Source organism: Pterocles gutturalis, unplaced genomic scaffold (assembly GCF_000699245.1).
Source record: "Pterocles gutturalis isolate BGI_N339 unplaced genomic scaffold, ASM69924v1 Scaffold50804, whole genome shotgun sequence".
Classification (NCBI taxonomy): Eukaryota; Metazoa; Chordata; class Aves; order Pterocliformes; family Pteroclidae; genus Pterocles; species Pterocles gutturalis.
The window spans coordinates 1-25,903 of NW_010130018.1; the positions used below are offsets into that span (position 1 = coordinate 1).

General features: G+C 42.3%; 1 protein-coding gene across 1 annotated transcript; it reads right to left on the reverse strand.

Annotated features, from left to right (window-relative positions):
- Positions 1 to 268: 268 nt before the first annotated feature.
- CA8 (carbonic anhydrase VIII) lies at positions 269 to 22,210 on the reverse strand (the record flags this gene model as incomplete). The annotated part of the gene is made up of 4 exons (XM_010080072.1): positions 269 to 317; positions 1,645 to 1,707; positions 4,033 to 4,128; positions 22,086 to 22,210. Coding segments are annotated over 4 exons (333 nt in total), but the record flags the coding sequence as incomplete, so codon positions are not given.
- Positions 22,211 to 25,903: the final 3,693 nt, after the last annotated feature.

Below are 25,903 nucleotides of genomic sequence, written 5' to 3' on the forward strand. Positions count from 1 at the left end.
AACCATCAAGAAAGCCAGCCACAGCGTTGCCAGCAGTGCAGGGGCTCCAGCATTGTATCCCAGGCACATGGTGAAGGTACAGATTTATCGGAAATTGCAAAGGGACTTCATCCCTATCCCTGGTAGCACCACTAGGAGCAAAATGCATTATCACTTTAGAGGACAGTCTATCTGCAAGCCCGAGAGCATATGTTTTAGAATAAGGTTGCCTCAGCCTCTGCAATTACCTAGTAAACCCACCCACACAAAAGTAAGCAAAGGCACCTACCTGGCAATAAAGAGTTGGGATTAAAACAGGGTATTGTTTTGGACTTTCCCTGAAAAAATGAATACAAATCAATCTCATCTCTAGTTTCTTATTAAAATGATGATGAATGGAGAGGAAAAACATACTCTGTGTTCTTATAACATTAAGCCTTGAATTCCTGTGCAAAGCAATCTCATTAATAGCCCCCATTTAATCATTATTGCACTTGTCCATGCAGCTACACAAACACTTTTTTATTCTACTTTAAATTTTACTTCTAAGGTTATCTTAACAATTTGTTAACTTTCTGCCTTTAGCACCTGGGCTCCTTCCAGGTCCCAGCCTCGAAATTCTCTACCTGAAATTCAGGGGGTCCATACAAAACAAGTTTAAACAACAAGGGCAAAGTGAGTTTTTCCTTGACTCACATGGGTAACACTTACTAAAATAAAGCTGGCTCCACATATTTAATGCAAGACAATTTTACGTATGCCAAGAGCATATCTGTTGCTGACCCTCTGGAAGTCATTTCATGACCCTCCTTCACTTGGCTGTCCCTTCAGTAATGAAACTATAGAGTTCCACACACTGTTTGCCCTGGCACCTCAATAAACAATGAGTCTGTAATATTAAATCATGACTGAAGTTCACCATACATTATTTGACTAAAAGAATATTTTCCATTCCCTTCTAATAACAGCTGCTCGTTCTTCTAGACTTCAGCATCCGCTGAAGTGAATGGCTAACCTCTCCAGACCAACACAGAATATCTCATCAACATATCTCCAAATCCCTTAAAATCAAAGGTAAGTATTATTATTTCTGTGTTACAGAGAGAGATCATGAAGCAGAGAGATAGAAGTAACTTGCTCGAGATCATTCAGGATAGCATCAGCATTCTGGAGAGCACTCATCCCTCCTCAGTCCCGCTAGGCTCATTATCTGTCCTTCGGGATCCCTGCAGATAATCCCCCTGACAAGACGGCATTGGGATTTGGCTGACTTCCCACTGCAAGCTAATGCAGGTACTCAGTTCATCTATTCTTTTCCTCTACAAATTAAAACCAGATGAGTTTGGAGATGCTGCTGGTGTTTGCATATTGCAGCGCTTGCATTCGCACTGACTCCCGGATAATCACTGACAAGGCAGCACCTGCCAGCCATTACTGGTACAGAAGATCAAATCTTCTGGCCATCAGAAAAGAAAGAAACTACAAAGTCTGTGTGTCACGTGAAAGTACTGCAAAACGCTGAGGTTCGGATGCAGGCCACCAAACTATGGTTTTCGCACAGATGCATCTGAAACTCTTCTCTCGGCTTCAGTGTTCTGGACAGACCCTTCGCTCCATCTCCCTCTCTGGTGAGTGAAGGAAGCATTTCCCCAGACAATGCCTTACCTTGTACTGGATGTCCTGGAGAATTTCAGTCACAGCCTTCAGGCCTATGTGCTCTTTTCCTATCTGAAACACAGCAAGGAAAAAATGAGTTTCAGTATGTTGCTGTTTCTGAAACCGTGGGGCAGGACAGCGGTCAGCCAGGGCAGCAGGCTCTGCAGCTGTTTTCAGCTGAGCTGCAAAATCTTGTCCTACCCAAATCCACTGACACATGGTGACTTCCAACAATTAAATCACTATAAAGTCACCAGTCAAAAGTAAACGAGGTGTAAATAACTTTAAAGCAGAGACAGAAACTCCCAGAACAAGACAAAGAGAGGTAAGTCTGGTAAGTTTTGATTAACCCTGGTTTGCAGCATACACCACATGTATCACGCAGCACCATGGCACAGAAACGCCAAGGATACGTGTTGTCCTTACCAGCTTTTGTCAGAAAAGTACACAGAAAGGAACACAGGGAACAAACAGCACAGACACTGTCTGCATTTGTTCCCACAGCGTTGCAAAATTGCCACTAAAGTATCTCTGAAGTTTGCGGGAGATTTTTTTTTTCCTGCCAGCAGAGCAGAGGATGGCAGATCCCCTCCCTCCCGCCACCTTGGGGATGCTGGGGGCCAAAGGCAGGGTGCCGGCACCCTGCAGCGCTGCCTTTACCGAGCAAAGGCACAGGAGATGGGGCTTTAGGAGAAACCCATCCTTGAAACAAGATATTCTTATTTTCTATGAATGTTGCTCGCCCCGTATGATGATTTCAGCTGCTTCTGATCTAAATCACCAACCCTAGGACCCCAGCTTTCACCTTCGGAGCAACACTGGCAAAAGAGGAAGACCCGGAACAGCCTTCCACTTGATTTCTTTGCCAATGTGTGCACATATGAGGTGAGGAATGAAGCGGGCATGAGTGAGAATGGGAGAGCTAGACCCTGAAAAATGTGTATGCTTTTTATTTCTCTTGGAATAGAATGGCACAGTAGTCACTGGAAGGAAACAACTGAATGTCAACAATGTTATTTCTAGGAATGTAAGAGGATTTTCTTTTGTTTCAGAATGGGATTTCAATTTAAAATCTCTGAAGTGCATAAAAGATACTGAAATCACTTCAAAGACGCTGTTTCTAAATTCATAATCACTAAGGGCTGTTACTTAAATCAGTGAAAATATTTTCACTGACCTTAAAATGATGTGTTTGAGGACTGTGGTGCAAAACTACTACACATCTATGCTTTCAATAGGAAAAAATGGTCACCAAATTTCTTCTCCCTGTTCCTTGAATAAACAGCATAAATGCTATTTTTCCATGGTCAATTGTAATTATACAATGCCTTTCTTGGCTAATGAAAAAAGCACTTTGGAATGCTTAAGAACTCCAATGAAGGTGAGAGACCAGAAATGGAAAATGTATCACTGAAGTTTCAGATTTGTTTAAGAACTTACATATAACTTTCTAACTCCAAGGTTACCTCTGCTGGAATTAGAAGGTGACTTACATAAGCAATTATCACACAGCCCTCTAGGATACAAAACCTTTAAATTCAGAGGTAAAGCTCAAAGACACTCAAACTCGTTATGAGATATGACAAATTAATAATATCACTGTGAAAGCAAATCCATTTGATCTCAGCACTACTCTAAACCTCTTCCTCCAAACCCATTTAAATGAAAGTTTGCCATTTCTCATGAGGAGGATGAGAATCGGTGTCTGAGGACTACGACTGAAACTCTTCTCTATAGGGTGCAACCCTGGAAAAACCTTCAACAGCAGTGAGATTCTGGGGTTAACTTCCTAGCCTGCACTACACCTTCCCCCAGCAAGCTTTAAGCCTCCTCATCGTGGGCTTCTCAGAGGGTCTGTGGCAGGACTCGTTACACTCCCAGTCTGGGGTCTCTGAATAATCAATATGACCCCACCTCAGGTTTCTCCTGTGTGAAGCAACATGCTTGTCCCCGTGTTCAGAAAAGCACAATCCTACTGACAGTTTTTGCCTGTGCCAATGGGTTAGTAGGGTTTTTTCCCCCCTCCTTCCTCCTCTCCTCTGTATATTTCCTCCACCCCGGCCAGGAATGGAGAAAAACACGTTACTGAAGGAGTAAAGCACCTGTACCTCCTGACAGCCTCTATTCTGCCCTCGAAGGAATGTCTGCTTAAAGACAGAGACACAGAGATGGACAAGTATGTGTTATCCCTTCTTTAGCTAACGCACTTTCAATAGCCTGTTTCAACAAGAATTACTTATTTAGCACACACACAGAAGACATGTCTGAGAAGCATCTTTTGAACAGAATACCATCAGTAATACATTGGTTTATTTTATGAAATCATTAAAAAGGAAGGAAAATAGAAAGGAACTAATTTTCCTCAGACAAATGACAAGTGCGACACAGGAAACTCACCTGCACAAACAAAGCAATAATAGCTATGCCGTGCTTCTTCCCTACTGCCTCATCAATGCTGCTGTACAGCGTGGAGTTCCAGTGCATCAGATGGAGCTAGAACAAAGCAGTGCAAACAGACCAGTAGAGAAAGGTGTTTTGTAATAAAAACCCACCAGCAGTTCATGTCAATGAACAAAGCCTCAGCATGTGTGACTGTACATCTGCGCGTGCCTATGGCTGTGCGTGTCTATATACATGGATTCCTATTATCAACGACAGAATCCCAAGAAAAGAAAGGTCAGCTGCAGAGAAAGTGACATGTAGCCAGTTACCAAATATCTACAGCACAGGTATGGATAACTACACTACTGATGCTGATGATGGTTTACCAACTCCCTTGCTTTGAATGCTGAAATAACGTCAGCTAACGGAACCCCCAGTGTGTCCTCTCAGCCAGACAGCTCTCTTCCAAGGCAGGAGCGTGACTGTGGACACCGGCTGCCCAAACACACACTGCACTGCCTGACTGCGCTACCTTAAAGTCACTTGTCTTGCGCATCACCTCCCAGGTTGAGCCACTCCAATGTCAGTAGGAAGAGGAGGAGCAGGGATTTCAGGAAAGGTTAAACACAGAGGAAAAGGGCTGGAGGACAGCTTTAGGGACAGCAGCGAAAGAGATGCTGAAGAGTAAAACACGAGCCCTCAGCTGCCACCTCCTGCGAGGTAACAGGGTCTGCAGGGGTTAATGCACGAGTGCACGTCAGGCAGCAGGCGCCGGATGGCAAACGGGAGGTCTGTTCTGTCCGGGTGTCACAGCCTGGTTTGGGAAGAGGTGTTTGAGAAAAGGGCTGGAAGTCAGAGTAGCAAGCAGTTGGAGAGTGAGGAATGAAGAGAGGGGATGGAGGGGAAGGAGGAGGGCGGGAAGTGAGATGGGAGGAAGAGGGATGAGAAAAGTGTTGGAAGAGAGTGACTGCTGAAAAGAGAGAGAGAGAGAAAGGGACGGAAGGAAGGGCAGGAGAAAGGGAGGGTGGAAGGAGGGGCAGAGAGGCAGGAAGAAGGGAGGGAGGGAGGAAGGACAGTACTATCACTGAGAGGTAATATGCATTTCAAACGCGAGTTTTTCCAGCACTAATGCTAAAATGTGATCTCTGTGGCTGGGTCTGATAACATTGCAGAGCTTCAGCATCCTAAGCACAGCTGCTTTGAAGTTTATCTGCCAACAACTTTTGCACATTCCACACGGATAAAACAGCTAAAAAACACACCAACTCCTACATTTCATTCCTGTTGTAAAATTGTGACCAATGTGTTGCTCAGTCGTGTGCCTACGGAGTTAAAACGTCACCCTGTTATCATTGTTTTCCCCTTCAGCAAAATTAGGTTTTAAAACAGACAGTGAGTCTTCCTATTTTGTGTTTCATTTCTGCCCAGTAACGGCCTCTGTGAAATGTTTCCTGCCCCTTAGGCAGCAGGAGTTCACTCAGGCATCTCAGCATTTCAGACCAGTTCCTTAAGCAATCCCCTTATTTAATCTCCAGTAAGAATTCTGGGCACTCCTCTTGATGATTGTCATTTCAAAAGACAATATAAAATTTTAAATGAACACACTATAAATCAAATTAAATTCCAAATTACCATACAAATAACTTTATTCATGTGGATCAAACACATCTGCTGTGCTAAAAACATGAAACCTTTTTCTTAAAAAATATAGTCACTCATTTGCACATGAGAACACTAATACAAATGTACCTGCCTGTGGCTGCAAAACTTCTAGACATACAAATATTCCTTGTTTAGAACTAAGCTATCTCAGTATTGCCCATGGATTTACTTGCTATCATGTATTTTATCATCTATAAAAAGCTTTGTTATACATTTGGTTTGCCTTTGGCTTTCAAGGGAACAAAACCACAGGATCCAATAATGAGGTTTCAGCCTCCAGCACTCACATTAGCAGACACACAACTACCATCACCTACGAAGATAAAGTTGAGCACTGCGTTTTCCAAGACAAGCCTGGCATTTGCAACAGCTATCCTCCAGAGGGGCTCACAGAGCCCCACAATCCTCACCAAAATCCTGACGTTAAGAAGGAAAGGGTAAAGAAAAAGGTTGGTGTGACTGCAGCTGGGGTGACAATGTCCTTGGTGAGCAAGAGCAGCTGCAGGGCACCATGACTTGGTTGGCTGGAAATGTCAAAGCAAGCTTGTCCTTTGGTGGCTGGAACAATAGCACCGAGGGCGACTGCCAGACGGAAAGAGACCGTGACTCTGACTGTGTCAACAGGCGGGTCTTGGCTAAAGCTGCCACGGCACTCAGCAGCCGGTTACGCTCCTTCGGAGGTGAAGGCTAATCTGACACTCGTCTGCATTCTGACAACAGTGGGGTTTTCCTGAGGATTTGAAAGGAAAATGATGAGCATGAGGAAAATGAGCAAGAGCTTCAGACTGTACCAGCAACAACCTCAGTTTATCCAGAAACAGGTTGTTGCCCTGTCTTGGGCAGTGGGCTCAGCAGGGCAAAGACTACAATAAGGCTGTATGTTTGCTAGAAAAATGACAGCACAACCTCTGTGTAATACTATAAAAGATTAAGAGGTCTAGAATTAGTCTGTGCAGCAGCCTGACAGGAAGATACTCTGCAAAATGCACTTAGCTGCTGAACAAGAGGGGACCACGGTGGGAAAGGCACTGCGGCTGGAACTGCTTTGCGAGAACACGCCTGCTGGCCAGCACCTCTTCCCGCAGCTCCAGGGACAGGGGCAAAGTGAGAAAATTGTTTTTAAAATTGTCTTTAGGTCTCTGCATCCCCCCCAGGCCTCCCTCCTTTCCACTAGCTCAACACAGGTTAGAACAGTCTACTAAAAAAAACCCAAAACACAACACAAAGGTGAAAAATGGGTGTGCTTAAGGTTAATGCAGACACCTTCCGACTAGGTTCAGGGTTAGTAACCAACATCACTAGAGGTGCTGAAACAGGTGCTCAGCACTTCTGGTCCAAAGCTTTCTGTAACTTTGAAGTGCTGCTGCAGGACACTTTAAATACATAGTAGGCTCATTGGAACAAGAATCGTAATTTTGTCCTGCATTTCTAAAACCCAAGGCAGAACAGACTTCTGGTCCATGTTTAAGACACTACTGCACTACTTCCTGAGAGGTAGCGCTAATTACAGTGGGTCAGTAATCTGTCTTTTACACAGCAGGTTGTGAACTTGCTGTTATAAACACTGTGGTGCCAAATAGTGTCACCAGGTTCATAAAAGCGTGAGACAAACTATGGACAAGGAGTGCAAAAACAGAGACTAAGGAGAGTGTCTGAAGGGAGTGTCCTACTCCTAGTCCCACGCCTGTGTATGACTGGGGAGCACAACAAAAGTGGTCAGGCTCACGAGCTCTCCCTGTGCAGCATCTCCTGGTGGCACTGCTAGGGACAGAGCACTGGGTGGAGCGCTGGCCCGATTCACCAGCGTATTTATATTGTTCCCGTGCTCTGAGTCAAGGGGATGTTCAGAAAGGCTATTCAGAGAAAAGGTTCTGTCATTAGGGAGTTACAAACTGAAATTAGGCAAGCAACCTAATGGAAAATGATCATTAATACCGTAATATTTCCTAACAACAGGACTCACATCTTTAACTCTGACAAGCCCACGTGTGCACATTTAAATAAGTAAATGGATGTCAATATGCACTTAAATAAATGGAAGTCAAATCTAGAGTACAGTCCACAAACAGCACAGACTGTAAATCCTGTTAATATTGATGGGAATCAGATGTGCACAAAGACCCCAGGGCTTTTACAAATCTTGAAACTGGCAATATTATGTAATGCCCCTGTACCTTGACAACTTCATACCCACGCATCTGCACCTTACAAGTAGCAACAGCCAGAGAGGCTGACCAGATCAAAGCTCTGTATTTTGGTAACCTTCAGTTTTACACAGATTTGAGACAACAATACAGCAAGTGCACACTCACCAGGGGTGCCAGTCTCCGATGAAAACACAACCGTGTGGGTTTTTGAAATAATCAGCTGCAGTGTATTGGCAGCTTACCACCCTGTGGCTTTCCTTCTGAGTACAAACAAGCTGCACATGGCAGGAAAGGCTCTGCTCGTTAGCTAATGTTTTAATACTCAGTAGGTAAAATGGTTCTATACAACAAAATGAGTCAGCTATGCTGTCAGTTATTATCGGTGGCTGGCTCGGCGTGCCACACAGTATATTTTTTAAAAATACTCAGAAACCTGTGAGAAACTCCTTAGCGTTCAAAAAAAATACATTTTTCTCTTGGATTAAAAAAAAAAAAGTTAATGTGGAGCCTTTTGACATTCCAGCTGTAAATCAAAGAATTATAGCAGTGACTTCCCTAAAATCCGATAAACTGAAAATGCATGAAAGCAAATGATAATAAAGTGCTGATAAAGTTGCTTTGTCCTGTGAACAGCTGGAAAGACTCTCCTTCACAGGAAAGATTAAGAAATTATTCCAGGTAGCAGAGCAAACCCCACAGAAGGATTATTCTGTATGGAACAAATTCTGAAAATCTCAATTTTCACCCAGTCCCTGCTCAATACAAAAACTGCTGATCCCAGTCCTGAAGTCCTCGCTTCGGAAAAGCTGACCCTGGCATTAACAAAGGGCCTGTCTCAAACCAGGACTTTCTTAGAACTGAGTAGGGACCCGAGATTCTGGCTTCAAAATCAATAAACAAATGAAAACCCTACACTTAAATCCATTCCTCTCTCTACCACAGACACATCCCCTAGGTCAATATGAAAGGCCTGGGATGGTAGATTTTTACACAGAATCAGAGTCCCTGAGATGACAGATTCTGGCAGGAATCAGAGTTGGTTTTATCAGTTCTGGAAGCCCATCTCTCAATAAAAAACAGAACCACACACATTTTCCCCTGCCTGGGGCACCAGCTGCACTGTGGAAATCTGCAGAGTCCTAAGCTCACTGAGAACAAGAAAAAATCTTTCAAGGTCTGTGACTGACCTTACTTTATTCCCAGCTCACACATAAAAACATACGACAGGATAATTGAGGTTGGAAGTGGCCTCTGAGGTGCAACCGCCTCCTTCCTCCGTTCACAGCAGCTCCAGAGCCAGGGACTAATTCAAAGTCAGATCAGGCTGCTCAGGGCCTTGCCAATGAAGTTTTCCATCTCTCCAGTGATGGAGATATCACAGCCTCCCCAGGTAACCTGCTCTGTGTTTGACCTCCCCCACAGTGAGTCATTTTTTCTCCTTGTACCTTACCAGAATCCCCCTCACTGCAGCCCGTGCCCCTCGCCTCTTGCCCCTTCACACTCCCCAGGAGCCCAGCCACGCATTGCCCACGACCACCAGACCGACCCATCTCGATTGACCCCTGAACAACGCCTCTTTCTCAGACTGTCTCAGTCACCCGTGTCAGTGACCACGTTTCACCTGAGCTCACACAACTCTTGCGATGTCGGCAAGTTGCCGCTAGCTGATCCCTTCCTGAGAGGTGCTGGTGTGCATCTGTCCCCCAAGCTCCAGCCCAAACATAAGACAGGCTCCATCCTGATGGGAAAATACCCTCTGAAATAAACCGCAGCTCATCCTTTGTTATGACATGTCTGATTAATGGTAAGAGGAGAAGAAGGACTCTGTTCCAACATTTCCAATGTTTCTGCACTCTTATATGACTTTAATATAAAACCTGCACAAGCTGGCATTACCTGCTACCATTAAAAGAGTCCATATACTATAACTGCTTTCTTTGTGAACACTTGTTACTAAACTACTGAAATCCTAGTTTGTAACCAGAATCCCAGTCAAGGCTTGCTTGAATCCATGCTGCTGTTGCAATTGCTCAATGCACTTTTTCCAGACTCTTACTCCTTACTAAGGAGCTAATTATTACCAAAGCTTCTTTCTTCAATGCATGCTGCACTGTGCATAAATTAACCTTCTGGAAAGCTTTGTTCCTTTGTCAGAACTCGGTTATACAGCTATTTCTTGTCAGCTCTACAACTAGCTACTACAAGCCCCAGAAAAGTTTGCTCAGTCTCATAACATCACAGCCCAAGAAGCCACGTAAGGACATGAGATACGTTCTTGCCCTCATATCTCCCCAATTCCTATTTCAATTCATACAGGCTGTACCTCCAAAGGTGAATATTGCATCACCACATCTTAACCAGAGTGCATCTAACACGTGTTAGTCTGGATATTTTGAGCATATTGCCTTCTGTCATATTTTTGTCAGTTCTGACAAAAAGAGTGGAATTGAAACTGGTTTGATTCCACATAAACATCATCTCAGGGATGAATCTATGCCCTTAAGGTAAAGTACAGCAGCTTCAGAGCTGCTTTGCTAACAACTGTAGAGCTAACAACTGTTCTCCTGGAGTCACCCAGGTGTGTCAGGAATCAGAGTATTCCAGTTTCATTCACAACATGTCACAAGAGCTGAGAAGGGAACAAATGGGAAACCCTGGCTACCTAACTAGGGCCAGCAGAAAGTGTTTTTCCTGGTTTGAGAGGGATGAAATCAAGCTGAGGATTTCAGCTAGTAATATTGAAAGGCAACACAGCCTAGTCGTACAATAACGCTGTGTAATTTCAATAATGCAAATATTGCATAAACAACATCTCATGAGGAGAAAATGTGGAAAAATTGTGTGTTGCTATTATACATGTGCACAAGAATTTATGCCTTGATACTTGACTTGGCACTGAATTGTTTCAGGAAGCAATTGACTAAGCTGTTGGCAGTGACTATAATAAACAGTAATTAAGTTCCAAATCCTCACAAGTGGGCTGAACCAAGGATATGGCCAAGGCACACAGCTTCAAGAAAAGTGATTTTAAAAAAAAGAAAGTTAGTTATTAACAGCCTGAAGGAGAGGTTTAGGAAATTAAAGTTAATGGAATTGATACAGAGGTTGTTTGAAAATATCTTAGGAGAAGCAGGAGCACGTGTAAGTACTCCAAGCCACCAAAAAAAAAAAAAAATACCATAAAGTAACAAAGGCTGCATGGTTAAACATTACAGTTCAGTCAAGGTAAATATGCTTCCTTTGAAAATGCAAATACAAAGAAAAGCAAACTACTAGATCATGAAGTCTGGGCAAAAACAAGAAGGAGAAGAGGCTGAGGAAGCAGCCAAGGGAGTTATTAGTCAGTGTACTTGGTTCATAGTTGTAGACTTGAATATTTCAAGGTTTCTGTTGTGCATAAGCACCAAAATGCCACAGAATTTCAGCAGAAATTAAATCTTCTTTAAAATTGCATACATAGATCACTGTCATAAAAAAAATTACATAAAGGGAACTCTGTGCCTACCTTTGAAAGCAATGCAAACTGCAGCACTGGGAGAGACAAGCTGAGAGCAGCACCCAGAAACACAGATGACAACATCACTAACTGTTAGAGACCTCCTGATTAATATAATGTGGGAGAGGGGAAAGCACAGCTTCTGCTTGTTACAATTTATTGGAAGTGTTAAGGATCTAGCAGGTCTAGCCCGTGGGTTAACCTCCAGGCTCCAAGTACGTACAGAACAAGATGACATTCCCTGAACAAAGCAGCCTGTAATCTAAAATCAGAGAAATTAGGTACAAACAAATCAAGTTGGAGCAGAGTACAAAGTATCCTGGAGATACTGTTCAAACAACTTCACAGTGACAGTGTGAAATACTGTATGTCTCAGGCCAAAAGCTAAATTCTCAGCTAAAGCATGCAGAACAAATGCTACGTCAGGGCAGCCCAGCATCCTCGCTGACTGGTGCTGTCCTCTCCGGGAATGTCTTTGAAAGAGGGATGAACTGGAATGTGGCTGTAAATAAAATTATTGTAGTTGGATCGTTAAAGGAAGGCTTGCAAAGACACCTTCCAAAACCTATTCTCTTTCCAAAAAGCCAGCCAAGCATCAGCCAAAGTATTCTAGGCAATTCTGTGGCATACCTTCAGGTGTAGCACTGAAAAGGGGAGGAACAGTGGGGCTACTGAATTATTTGCAGCATCTCTGGAAACGCTCGCGCAGCTGCTGTGGCAAATCTCTTGCGCTAAAGAGGTATCTACATTGGTAAACCATACTGAAAAAAGAATAATAAAAACACTGCAACATCTAATATTAACCAGGGATCCGGGTTCCCTTTGCTCAGTCTAATCACATGCAGTAGCATCATTTCATGTAAGACAAAGAACGGTTGGTTCATTGAAGAAATGAAATTAACAGCAGGAAGTACATATGGAAATGGCGAGACCCAAAGACTACAGCTATGAACAGGAATCTAAAAAGAAAAGTAATGGGAACTGTAAGATATCCAACGGATTGTTCTTCTTTCTGTTCAGGCAAAAGAAGCTAAAAGGCTAAAAAAGAAAAGAAAAATAATTTAAATTTAATAAAAAAGGGAAATATGGGTCTTGTGTCCCTCTTCTACCCAGAGATGGACTAACTCCTCAGAGAGAGGCTTCACCTCCACTGTATACAAGGTTAGGAAACAGGACAGGGACACAAGGAGGCTGACACACAGCCAAACATCACAGCAGCCCTCTCAGCGCTCACAGGCATCAACTATCTTCATGGTCAATGCAACCACAATTCCAATGTCTTTGCCTGTCTTAGTTTTTGTCAAGGATGCCAATCCGCCAACAGCTTTGAAAACCTCACCTAGAGGTCTTTTGTCCCAGCCTCGAACAGGTCAAAGTGTCTCATTTACTCCCAGAGGCTGTTGAGACGTGACATTAGCTTGCCTGTTTCTTAGGAAAACCATTGGCAAAACATCGAAGGCTATAGGGGAAACCAAGGATGCTGTAATATGTAATTTCTCTGTATTTATTTTTTCTTCCCATTTGAAAGCACAAGCACTGCTTATTTCTACTGGCACACACATGAGATGAAAAGAAAACAGGAGTTCATAAAAAATGAACATTATTTCCATACAGGCTAAGAAAAGGAATGAAATAGGCAGGACGCTCTTGCTTCTAGATTGCTGACTTTCACTATCAACCCAATCAGTAAGAAAATGAAAAGCTACACAGTTATTGCCATCATTCACAGGTCAGACTCTTCAGTGTGCCAAGTTGGTGCTCAGTGAGTGAAGCAAGGAGCACCACAGAGCAGCTTATTGTTCCCTGATCCCACGTCTGGCCCAAGCAAACACGTAGGCTGAGGTGCTCCGGGTCTGCCCTTACCTGTGCTAACAAGAACAAATATACATTCAAGCCTTTCTGCTTCCTTCCCTTGAGCTATGAAAGTCAGGAAGGAAAAAAAAAAGAATTTTCGTGTGCAGGACCCTTCATCCTGCTTTTCCTCTCGACTCTTGCCAGAGCGGGTGTATACGCATACACATGTCTGCATGTGCTTTTATAGCTCCACAGTTAGAAAGAGCAAAGCTCGGGAAAAGGACTGGCCCTTGATGAATAGTTGGTGATATTACAGACTAGTAATGCCATCGAGAAGACAGAAAACACAAAGTGCTATGGGTTAAGTATTTAATTCTGGGAGTGTTATTTACATGACAAAGCATTTAACATAAGTGTGTCCAACTCCAAAAAGTGTTGGCTGTGATCTGTCGTCTTGGATTTAAAACCAGACTGTTCGTATCTAGAAGGATTTAAATCACTGATTTAATTTGCAACAATAAATTCTCTAATGAAGGCAGAATAAAAAAAAAATAAAAAAAAAACAAAAAAAACCTCCTTCCCTGCAAATTTACTAAGTTTTATAAATAACTGATTTGAATCCCACAGTTCTCTCTTTTTCAAAGCCAAGGGTCTCTCTGAAGAGATGAGAATCTGCAGCTGCTTATTATCTTCTTAAGCCATAATCTGGACTGCTCTCCAGTAAGCTGTTGCTCTTCCATACTACACTCCTCTAGGAAATTCATTCAGGTTTTTTTCCGTAATGTTGGCTAAACTTCCATTGAAACAATAAACTTCACTATGCATCTCCAACAGTTTTCTCTTGCATTGCAAGTTTGCGGATTGCCTGATGGTATTATGCTCTTCTCCTCTCCCACAGTTCCGTAAGCTCTCCAAATTTTGTGAAAGTTTAACTGTTCCCCAGTCCAGTTCCATAGGTAGCTTAATGCTGGCACAGTGAGAAGACGGGAATGACCAATAAAACCATCTTGTGGGCAAAAATGTGATCTAGGGACTAGGGCGTCAGCTAGCCCTGTGGTTAAGATGCTGAACTGGGATTCACAGCCTCAGGTAGGTATTCCGGCACTAAAGACTCACTGGAATTCAAGCATCTAGGAATCATGAGTCAGTTCTCTGTCAGTTCTGAAAAGGGCATCATGTGTGACCATTGCCAAACAATTTAATCCCTTTGAACTTGTTCTCTGCCAGTTCACTGGCGATAGCAGAGCTTGTTCTCCTGACACTGATGTCCTGAGGATTACACACTGTGTGTGCTTGGGAAGCACTCAGGCGTGACAGCAGATACCTGTGGAAGCCCTCAAAGGTTTTCAGCTCTTAGATGATCTGTAAGTTTTATCCTTCACCTCTTGAGAACCATGTGTGCACCATTGGCACAAAGAACACAAAATTCTGCGGTTAGCATCAGAGAGCTCTTATCTCCCCCTTCGGGTATTCGCTCCTGCACGGGGGCCAGCCTAGAAACTCATCCTGACACAAGCACGCAGCGTGGAAACGGAGGAAATAAGGAATCTCCCTTCCTAGCTTCTTCCACAAGTGACGGGTCTGACACAGAAAACCAGTCAGGCCTAGTGGTCAGGGCCAAGTGCCAAGGAAATCCAAAGAGGAAAACCAAGGCACCAGGAAACGGAGGCAAGACGCAAGCAGAGTGCCAGCAGCGCCCATGGCAGAAATAAGAAAATGACATACAGCCAAAGAAAGTCACATCAAGGACACACAGGCAAGGAAAATGGCAAGGAAGAGACTTGAGCAGCCGTCTTCTTGGGCTCAAAATTCGGCTTAAATCCTCTTTGGAGGTCCCATCTTCCAAGGGACTACACAAGCTCTTCTACACAGCAGAGTGGAAACGTTAAGTATCTATCTCGTTAGAGCTGGGAACGAGGTGTGTGATACAGGATGTCCCAACTGCAGCCTCTGCATCCATGAGTACAAGCACCATCACCACAACACTCCTGGGAGAAAGCAGAGTAAGGAGAAGGCAAAGCTGCAGTTCTGCTCAAGGCATAGAAAAGATTCACATCTTTTAAAAACTTTATGAGAGGCCATACTGTTTACACCACAGAGGGGGATTGCTAAGAGCTGCTTTGCCTTCAAGATTACTTGCCTGCCTCCTCCAGGTTGCAGCGCCACCAGATCTGTTGCTACAACTGAAAGTTGCATCTTAGCCCAGCGTGAGTACAATAAAATCTGCTGCAAAATGTTCATTACAGGCAAAGTGCAAAGGCTGTCCTCCGATCCCAGCAGAACTCAACCAACAGGCTGGGGCATGATGGAACAGGAAGCCCAGAGGACAGCTCCCCTCCTGTGTCAATCCTCATTGTCTTCTCTCTGCTTGCAACATTTCTCCTTAGAAGAGTTTTTCTGCTCAGCCATTTTTAGTTTGAACAATTTATTTCTTAAAATACCAAAATTCTCCATCCTGGGAGAAGTTATGAACCGCAGACGATTGCAACTGCCACCTCAAAAGTGTTTTACCCACATATGAGCCACGAAGCTTCTCCACATGTGACTGGCTGTAAATAAGATAACTCTTAAAAGAGAGACAAAAGGATAAAGAAGCTTCAGTACAGACTGTTAAAGCCACTCTTCTTTGACTTGGTGCCTGGCAGCTTATGTCTTCCACAATCCAATAAATAAATTGCAGGTTTTCCCCAGAAGGGAAATCACATCTGCTGCCTCTGAAGATGCATACAGTTCTTCCACAGCCCTTAACCGAGCATTTCTCAGGCACTAGCCAAGCTAGAAGCAGGTTTGTACTAACACATCAGCCTGTTTTTGCACCTGCCTTTTTCAGAAATCCACAATACAAAGCACATGGGTACATTCCCTGAAAAATTCAAACTACGTGGGACTGAGCAAACCCAGCCCCAACCCAAACTCATATTGACAAATTACCTAGAAACAAAGTCTACTGCAGAGACTGCGTGTGCCTGTGCAGGTCAAATTAACCCTACACCACAATAAAAACATAATACTGGACCTTAGCAGCTAGCGATCTCAAGAGTCATAAGCTGCTCATGTGTCCTTTTTCAGTGATGGTAATTTTGTTTTTTATCTTGTTGGTGGTTTTGTTTCCCAGTACACTGGGAGGGGACAGAGACCTCCCAGCTTTGTGCCACCACAAAAAACCCAAACAGAAGTCACATCAATAAGGGGACCTCAGAGTATATGGCACACAGAAAATGCAGAAAAACTTAAACCCCTGCACATATGGGGCTAGGATCCCACTAACACAATTCACTGACAGCCCTAGAATTGGTGCTCGGACCAATTCTGCCAAAAGAGTGCTGTGTAAAGCTAAGTGCTATTGTTATGTTCTTAAACAGCGTTTACATAACCTGTAAAAGATTCTCTTTGTGTATAAATCAGTACAGATTTGGAAAACAAAGCTGAAAACATCTGCTTAGGTATTGGTCTGATTTCCCTGTGTTTTTTCACAATTCTGTCCTCAAAAATTAGATAATATCCAATGGGCATATCTACCTTAAACTACTATTCGTCTGTTATTCATCATCTGTCAAGGGGATAGCTATTACGTGAATATCATAATTTCCTTATAAGACACACTGTTTTAATCACGGCTCACAGTATTCATCTGCAATGATTCTAGAATTTAGAAAACCAGACAAGCCCTTGAGTAACAAGTTAATTTTCCACCAGAAAACTTGGACAATTTCTGAGCACAGTTCCAGACCTCAGCATGAAGCTACACAAACCCTTCTGGAATCTGTTCTTTTTGCCTCCTGTTAAATTCATGACTGCCTAAGTGAGACATTCTCCATTCATAGCTCTTCTGCTGCCAAAGCAAGTGGAATTAATTTTCTTTTTTTTTTTCACAAGCAGGTAATCAACGCAATCAGCTAAGGCAACAGGATTTACTCCTTGGTTTAAAACATGTTCTTTTAGGGTTTATGGCTGGGATCATAGTCCCATTAAATCAAGATTAAATAACATTGGCAAAGAATATTCAAAGTTGGCAGAGAGAGCATGATACCTCCCCTCGAGGAATGACAGAAAGGGGACGTACAGCATGCCAGTACCTGACTTCAGAGCTGGGCACAGAGCAATCCCCACACTGAAGGCTGTGAAGGCTTGAGCAGATAATGTTAACAGCCTAACCTGAAGCCCTAAAGCTGGCATTCTGACGAGATCCTTGGGCAGGCACCACTTCACGTGAACAAAGGAAAACGTAATGGTTTAAATCAGATCACGGGTAGGATATGTTTTTGCATTATATTTAGCTTCATTGCAGCAGGTATTTCACTAACTCTGAAAGAGTATTCCAAATGAATTAGTCTGCTCTTCATTACACTACAGAAGGAAATGTCTTTTTTCCTGAACAGAACTGATTCTGGTCCTTCAGGCAACTGGATTTTCTTCTCTTCTACTCAAAAACTTTGGGACAGAAAATAATACAGCTTTTAATCTTCCTGCACACCTTGGAACTTTTTTTAAATTATTTTCTGACAATCCTCTTCTACTGAGAGCTTTCACATGGTTCACAGCTAATATAATCCAACATCTTAAAGTGGATGGATTACAGAGAATTATCCTCCAGGTCATATTACAAGGGGTGAAAGGAACCTTTTTATTTCCTCAGATACAGTTTTATTTTAGAGCAGCGGCCTGGAAAAAAATGTCCCTTTATGGTCAGACTGTGTCTTTGGTCACACCACCACTTGAGTAACTAAGAGGAAGAAACACCTTTAAGTCATAACTTTCCTTATTTGACTTCACTTCAGAAGCAGTGAAAACTTCTTTTTTTTTCTCCATGAAACAGCACTGATTCCATCATATGGGTCATTCTCTCCTGCTGTCTTTCCTGTCTTCTTTGGCTGTCAGTTGATTCAGCCTGGCACTACAGTATGCTGTGTTTATACAGAGCTCAGGTACAATGGGCCTCCATTTTTAGCTGTGCTTATTTTAACCTTGTTAATAACAAAAATAAATAGCAGTAATCTGCTAACCCTGCCCCCCTCTATCTCCCTTTCATACATCAAAGGTAAGGGAGAGAGGCAGAGCTTCATTAGTTCTTCCTTTGTTCTTCCTTCTCCAATCCATATTCTGGGTACAAAGGAGAGGCATAATGATGTCAAATAGTTCCTCTCTTTCTTACACCTAAATCAGGCTCAGGTAACTCCCATGTGGGTGGAAGTGTGGATGTGAAAATGTAAAGCACCATCTGATCTTTGGGACCTTGTCCCACTTGCTGGCACGAGTGAGCCTCTCGGTGTTAAGACCATTACTAAATTTTGAGCACAAGTGGTGGCCAAAAGGCAAAGTAACACTCTTTACATGCAGCAGAAATACTTGGTGAGAAAGATTTCTGGAGAAGGTTCCACAAACGTCTCCTTCCAATTCCTGGCCAAAAGTCAAGAATGGCTTTCATGCTCCTGTTTCCATGGACCGGAGAGAGGAGTGTTGTATTGACACATACAGCTCTCTGTTTTTCCTTCCTTTGAAAAGATGTGCTGCAGGATTTACCTTTGACAGCTACGGGTTGCTTTGTCCTGCTTTCCAGGCTGGTTGCAAACACAGACGTTTCAGTGAAAATGGGAACACAGGTGTATTTCTGTCAACAGGCTGGTTTTTCCACTCAAGGAAGGCGGAAAGCACATCTTTGCTGAACTTCACATAATAATAAAAATAACAATAAATTCAGCCACCAAGCCACATGAAAAATGTTTTCTGAACAGTGTGAATTATTTCAATAAGCTGTTCCAAAGGTTACGTAAGCTCAGCAGTCTAACCTCTTTTACCACGAACCTAGATATCCCAACCATGTGCGAAGGCACCAGCTGTCTAGTAAGAAATCACAGTTTTCTGCACTGAGACACAGGATATTACCCAACAGGAAATTGCCTAATTTCTATAAAAGCAGTTATGGTATCAAAGGTGAAGAGACTAAGGAAGTAACTGAAGAGTGCTCTTCCAAGCTTTGGAAAGTAACACTCTTTTCTAAAGTCATTCTTTACAAAGATCATTACACTGATAATCTGAAGCTGTTCCACAACTATTTGGTCCAATGTAATAAAATAAAGCCTTTACTGTCTTCAGTCCTGCTGCTCCAGCCAATAAATCATCTTAGATAGTCACCTCAGATAGATCTCTTCAAAGTCAGAGTTGATCTCTTCTTGGGCTGTATAATAGTGTAGTGGAGGATATAATCTGGGTCTAGTCTGTTGTGTTGTTAATGAACCCACTTAAACCAAGCACTTATGTTTTCATACTACTGCTTATCCTCTTGACTTGTCTTCCTCCCACAAAGAGAGGAGAATTTAAAATCCTTACCATTTGCTTTGTAAATCTTTTCTGGTTTCCTAGGAAAATGTCCTACTAGATTTGTTGCACCAGCAGAAGACCCCAACCTATGCACTTGGTGCTCAACATATTTCTAGGCATGCATTTGTGCACAAATAACTGCCAGCTTATTTTGCATTTAGTACAGGACAAAAGCATAAACTACAACAGACTGTTTGTATACAGCCAAAACAGGCACCCATCACTGTTTGTGCTCGGTAGCTAATAAAGCCGGTGAAAATCAAGCCCAGTATGCATTCAGAATGTGGTGATTTCCAGCAACTGTATAAACCAATGCTAATGTTAAAAGTCAAGAAAATAGACTTCCTAGTCCCTTGATGAAAATGATTGTTCTCCACAAATAAATAAATAAATAAATAAAATAATTAGGTGGAGCAATCCCTGGAATTGAAACATAAATGGAAACATCAAATCTTCCACTCTGGATCCTCAGGTGTACTACTTCATAAACACTTACAGTGGTCACCAGCACTTGTTTCATTGTTGCTCTGGTGTAATATTTGATTTGGACAATTTGTGATGGATTTACTATAGCAGCTCTTTGTGCATACAGCAGAAGGAATTGCAGCTCACCCGTCAAATTGCACTGCACTGCACTTCCTTGCACCATGGGGCTGAAGATGATGAACTGGCTCAGCCAATACACCTGGATGCAACTGGCCTTGGATACAACAACCTGTGCTTTCATTTTCTGCCAGAAGAACTAATCTGCATACAGATCTGTTTGCAAAATTAAACATTCTCACTGTATTTAAAGTATATTTTGAGTCAATTTTTTTCTGCTACAGTATTTTTGCATCAGTAATTATTTCTTGGGTATCAAAGTCTAGCTGAAAGCTGCTCAGATGCAAGAGACAGGATAAGACCATCTTGCTCACCTCCAGGTGATGTTCTTCAACTGTGCCAGAATTCTGTTTGTGCAGCTGCTGTGCTGCTTTTAAAGTAGGCGAAGAATGAAATCTTGTCATGACTGATTAAGTTGTTTTGCATCTCTGTGTCCAGTACATTTTCCTCTGGACTGATTTGTGGTAGAGAATTCTGGGGTTTCTACAGATTATCAAGAGACTATTTGCACATACTGCAAAGTGATCCTTAAAGAACAAGGAGACAGGAGATCCTGATAGACTCCCAAATACAGTTCTTGACATAGTTCATGTCAGTACTTCTTGATCACCACATGCTGGATCAGCCTTGAGGAAAAGCACTAAGCAGAGCTGTTTCACGGTAAAGAAGCCTCCTGCCTCTGAAGAACACCGGAGTATCTTGAAGGTCTTACTGCCCATATAAATCATATTGTATATATTATGCCAGGTAACCAGGATGCAGAGGTGATTCCTCTGTTTTCCCTTCGGTTGATGACTCTTCCCTATTCAAACAATTCTCCTGAGTTGTGAGGATCAGCCTGAAATCAACCTGCAAGGAGGATCTGCCCCAAATCAATCTGCAAAGCCCCTGGGAGTCACTTTATACATGGGGTTCTCTAATGGACCAGTGCAAAATGGCAAAGAGCAGAGACCAAGATCTGACCTACAACTCTTGAAAGTACCTGAACAATGCTAAGAATGAGACCGATGGTGTAAGTCCACAAGCTTTTTACGCTTAGCTCTGCAGTAGTTGCTGTAATACATTTTATATCCTCTTCCATACAGCGGTTGGTTCTATTCCAGTATTCTCACACTCGTTAATGTACACTACAATAACAAACTTCCTAGCACTGAACAACACCGAGAAAAAGAAAACAGAGTTTCAGGCTCATGAGGGATTATAATAGATAAATAAGGCAAAAATAACTCTGAAAAAATCTTGAGTTTCTTTAAAACTGATAGCACATAACAAATCAAATCAAAGATGCAAAGCTGAAGTCACCTGCCACCAGGGGTGGCACTTGCTAAAACCAGCCTGGCAGCCCAGGGTCTCAGGGTCACTCCAAGCCACTTCTTCACAAGTGCAAGCGATGGGACAGAGGGAAGAGAAGTAACGTGATGAACAGCTGCTGGAGGGCAGGGGAAATAGGTCCTAGCATTCTGGGTGGCCTAGGAGCCCAAACTGACACCCCATGAACAGCTGAATTTTTTCAGACTGCATTATCACTTTGCTGGAGTTTCAAAATTTTGTAATTTTTTGAGATATTACAGAACATATCCAAGAATATCACATAATTTTAAATTTTCAAGTATGTAAAGCTATTTCATGAACTAATTGCTCTGCACTTACTCCAGATTTACCTAACTTGTTATTATTCACCATGGAAATATTTCCAGGGGCTAGTTCTCCCCATCTATAGCTATGACTCAAGGTGACATAGGAAGTGTTGAAATGGCAGATCTTGTTAGAACACTAATATTATTAAGACAGAAGTTAATAATTCTGCAAGCTAACTTTATGGCTAATTAATCATACAACGTGATGAGTGCTGGAGGCATTCTATTCCACATGCATATTCGAATCTACCTGCAGTAAAGCGCACCTGAGCGAGATAGCTTTCTGGTTGATATATAAAGCAACAAAATGCTGAGCTAAAAGAAACTCTCTTTTTACCTACTAGGAATTCAGGCTGTGAAATAAAAACTTTTGCACTCAGTGAGTGGTACACAATGCAGTGTCGTTCTTACCTCCATGGGAAAGGCCTTAAAATTGACGGTGTGCTCAGACCCACGCTGGTTTTCTCTCCCCCAGTGAAAACGAACATCGTGTAGTTCAAACTCATGTCCTCGGGGTAACGGCCCCCCTATTAGCACTGGGAAAGAAGGCAAATGGTAAGGAAGTTGGCTTTCCAAGCAGACAAGCCCCTGAAATAATCTCCAGATACAATGGGGAGATTGTTGCAAGCTTCTTGATCACCTCTCAGGGACTGGAGAGAAGCGTAAAGCTGACAGGCTTGACATCCTTACTTTGAAGTACCGTGCGAGTACAGAAGGGGAACGCAGGCAGTTACAAACAGCAGTGAAATTGCTGTCATGCTGCACTCTGTTTGGTGGGGCAGAACAGCTGGTCACAACACAAAATAAAAGCATCGCACCTTTATCAGTCAGAAGAGTGAATAAATTTATTGCTCTTATCAAGACAGCAGCTCTGCGCTCTAAACAGATGGCAGGGGTTCTGGATTGGACTGGTGACTACCTCCAACTTGTCCAAATGCTTGATCTCCATCATCTGGACTTGTTATGAGTCACAGAAACTGATAGAAAACTTTCGACTGCCCCTACTTTGCTAGGTAAAGGTGTTCAGTCATATACCACCTGTCAGGCTTCTGAGATACGAATGCCTCCGTATCCAAATATAATCAAACCCCCACACAGGAGCAAGGACATACCTCATTTACTCAAAAAACACTTCTAGGCAGCCATGGCTTTTTTTTAACTTCACTTTAAACATACAGAATTTCTTAAAAGCATCTATCCACAATTGCAACATACACCAAAAAAAAAAAAAAAATCAGATAACAGCTCAATACTTTTGCATGAATAGAGGCTTCCACCACTAGTAGCAATAGCCAGCAACTGTACCTTGTGAGCCCCAGACTACTGTGGAACTAATCAGTGTAAACATTTTGCCCAGGGATTTCTGAATCTGCTTCAGATTATCTATTACCCCATAAACTGTAAGTAACTTTGAGCTGAAATCATTGAAGATTGGCTTCCAAGCAGGGCTGGATTTGACTTAAGGGCATTCACAGTCTTCCCCAGAATCCATTCAATTCTAGCTTATGTTTCATAGACTTTGCATGAATCTTTTACAATCTCTGGGAATTGGTAAGGACTATTTAATTGCATAACCTACAGTTTTAGGGAATTAAGTTCCATAATATACAGTTATTTTGACATAAAAACTAAACAGCCTTAGTTTGGAGCACAAGACACAGTGTAATGCTGATACACAATTTAGCAATTGAATCATATTGCAACTGCACAAACACAAAAACAAATGTAGAGAACTATAAAAAACCTGAAAGAAAATGGATCAGTTATGGTTTTCACAAGAAATTACATTGGAGACAAAAGTAAAACATTCCAATTAACCCTCCGTTAATAGTTCTTCATAACTTATCTAACAGCCATTAGCGTTTCTAAAGTGAAATGTCTAGTTATAAATTCAGATTTGCTTCTTAAGCTTGCTTTATCTATATCCTATCTATACCTATATCCTCTAGGGAAGTCCTACAAATCTAGTGAACACTGGGGGAAACAACCAACTGAAGTATTTAAGGAAACATGGACAAATAAAAAGAAACATGATGCTCAGCTAGTGCTATTTCTTAGGAAAACGGAGCATTTTCTCTCTTTTCAAATATTGCTCCTAGAGAAAGTGTAACTAGAACAAGTGTTCTCTATGCGATGCAGTTCTGGATCTGCAGGAGCTTCAAAGACTTTACTTCCAAGGCTTAAGTTATAACACTGATCCCACGATAGAAGTATCTCAATGAATGAAGTGTGTTTGTCTCTTTCATCAGATCTCCATCCTTGTCAATGCATGAAACATGTTTAACTTTGCTTTCCATTTCAGCAATTCGTGATTCTGAACTATCACCCACTGTGCAATCCCCTTCTGGCTTAAGAGAAGTCTCTCTGTTAGTAAGATATCCCCTAAAGCATTTCTTAATATACAATTCCATTACACAGCCGGTCGTGCTTCTTCCACCTAATGCGGAACACATGTACAGTGATCAATCTGGAAGCAGCCTGTGCAAATGTTTGCAATTAGATAATAAAGAGGATTTGGGAACTCCAGAGGGACTGCGTGTCCTGAATTAAAGGATGAAATCAATCGCCAGTAATGACAAATTAATTTTTAATATGTGTCTTAATCAGTTTACTTTTTTCCAGAAAGAAGTTTTTCTTTGCTAACTTTACAGTACATGAGGATCTCTTGCACATGAGAGCATTTAGTGCACAAAAGCATTTAGTGCTCAGCATTTCCCATTAAAATAATCTGGCTAAATGGATTTGTCATCAGAGATCCCCTGTGAGGAAAAGAAGCCGCAGGAGTTTCCTGCAATCCCTGAAAACTGGCCAGAATACCAGGTCAAACACAGCTTATTAACTCTTTTCTCCTCTTGGTGGCGATAAGAAATGTCGTCTTCCCCATCCCAAAAATGGAACAATTATACCCAGTTTACAAATGGAAGATGGGAAATTATGTAACATGAAATCTAAGAAAAAGCTGAAACTAAAACTAGATTTCCTACACCCTCAGTCATAAACTTTTATTCTATTTCACATTTTCTCATATTTCAAGACTCGTCAGTCAGGCATCACACTGCTTCCTAGTTTACGAAGAAATCTCTCCTCCTAAGTCTCCAATGGTTTTGTACATGGTTTTAGGTGTGTTGGTCCCATCTTATTAATTATTACTCCTAAGCTACAAACTGCCCTTGGGAAAGGTAGAGTTGAAGGAACTGCATTTTGGCAGGCAAGGGATGCCATCGTTTGCAGTCACTCTCACTTCCTCCACAGGAGAATTCAAGAACCTTCCTGATCCTGCAGAGAGAACCTTCCTCCTTGGGAACAGAGCTCTGCTTCTGGTGAAGGCAGTAAAGCTGACTGGAAGTACAAAATTTCTATCCTATTGCTAATCTGCAAAATTCTGTGGAAAAAAATGTTCTGTGTTGTGACAGTACATGGAATTTGTCATGGAAAGGAAATTATCAAGCAGAGCGTCATTATTAAAATAACAAACCCGTCCTTTTTAAAAAATTCAGTGTAAAACTGAACTGAGTCCCTCAGTCGCAGCACAGCTGTAGCTCCCAGGACTACTGGGATCTCAGAAGGAAGCAAAAGTTGGAATGTCTCATCGTTTGACACTGTTCAGCTGTTTAAATGCCCCCGATGGGCTGTTACTAGCTAAGATTGGTTAGAATCACTTGGATGCTCTTCCAAACACACGGTAAGAACTACCACAGTGCTGGAAAGCACAACGGACTTTTTTTCTCCCTAGTCTCTTGACAGTTGTCTGCTTCCTACAGAATAGTTCACCCAGATGAAAGGTCTGAATGGGATGCTGCAATTTCTCTTAAGTTACAATTGTTTCTTTTATTATTTGCTTCTAATCCTTATTTGATGAATGACACCAAAAAACCCTTTCAGAAATGAGAACAACTTTTCTACCTGCTCTTCATCAGTATTGTAAGCGTGTGTAACTGGAGTATCTCTCTCAAGCTGCCCAGTTCTGTAGTTAGCATTCAGAGCCCACTCACATGAATGGAAAAAGCTCTTTTAACTCTTTCGAGTAAGGACAAATTTTGCCAGCTGTACAAAATAGTTCAGCATCACACTGTCTTAAGCAATAGCCTGGACTGCTTCTGAATACAGACAACGCCAGTGAATTAGACTACAAGAGCAAAGTCTGGACATGCTCTGAAGTATCTGACTGACCATGGGGTTTGGTAGGAAACGCGCAGCTCTCACTGCAAACCTTGCTCCTTTGGCCGCTG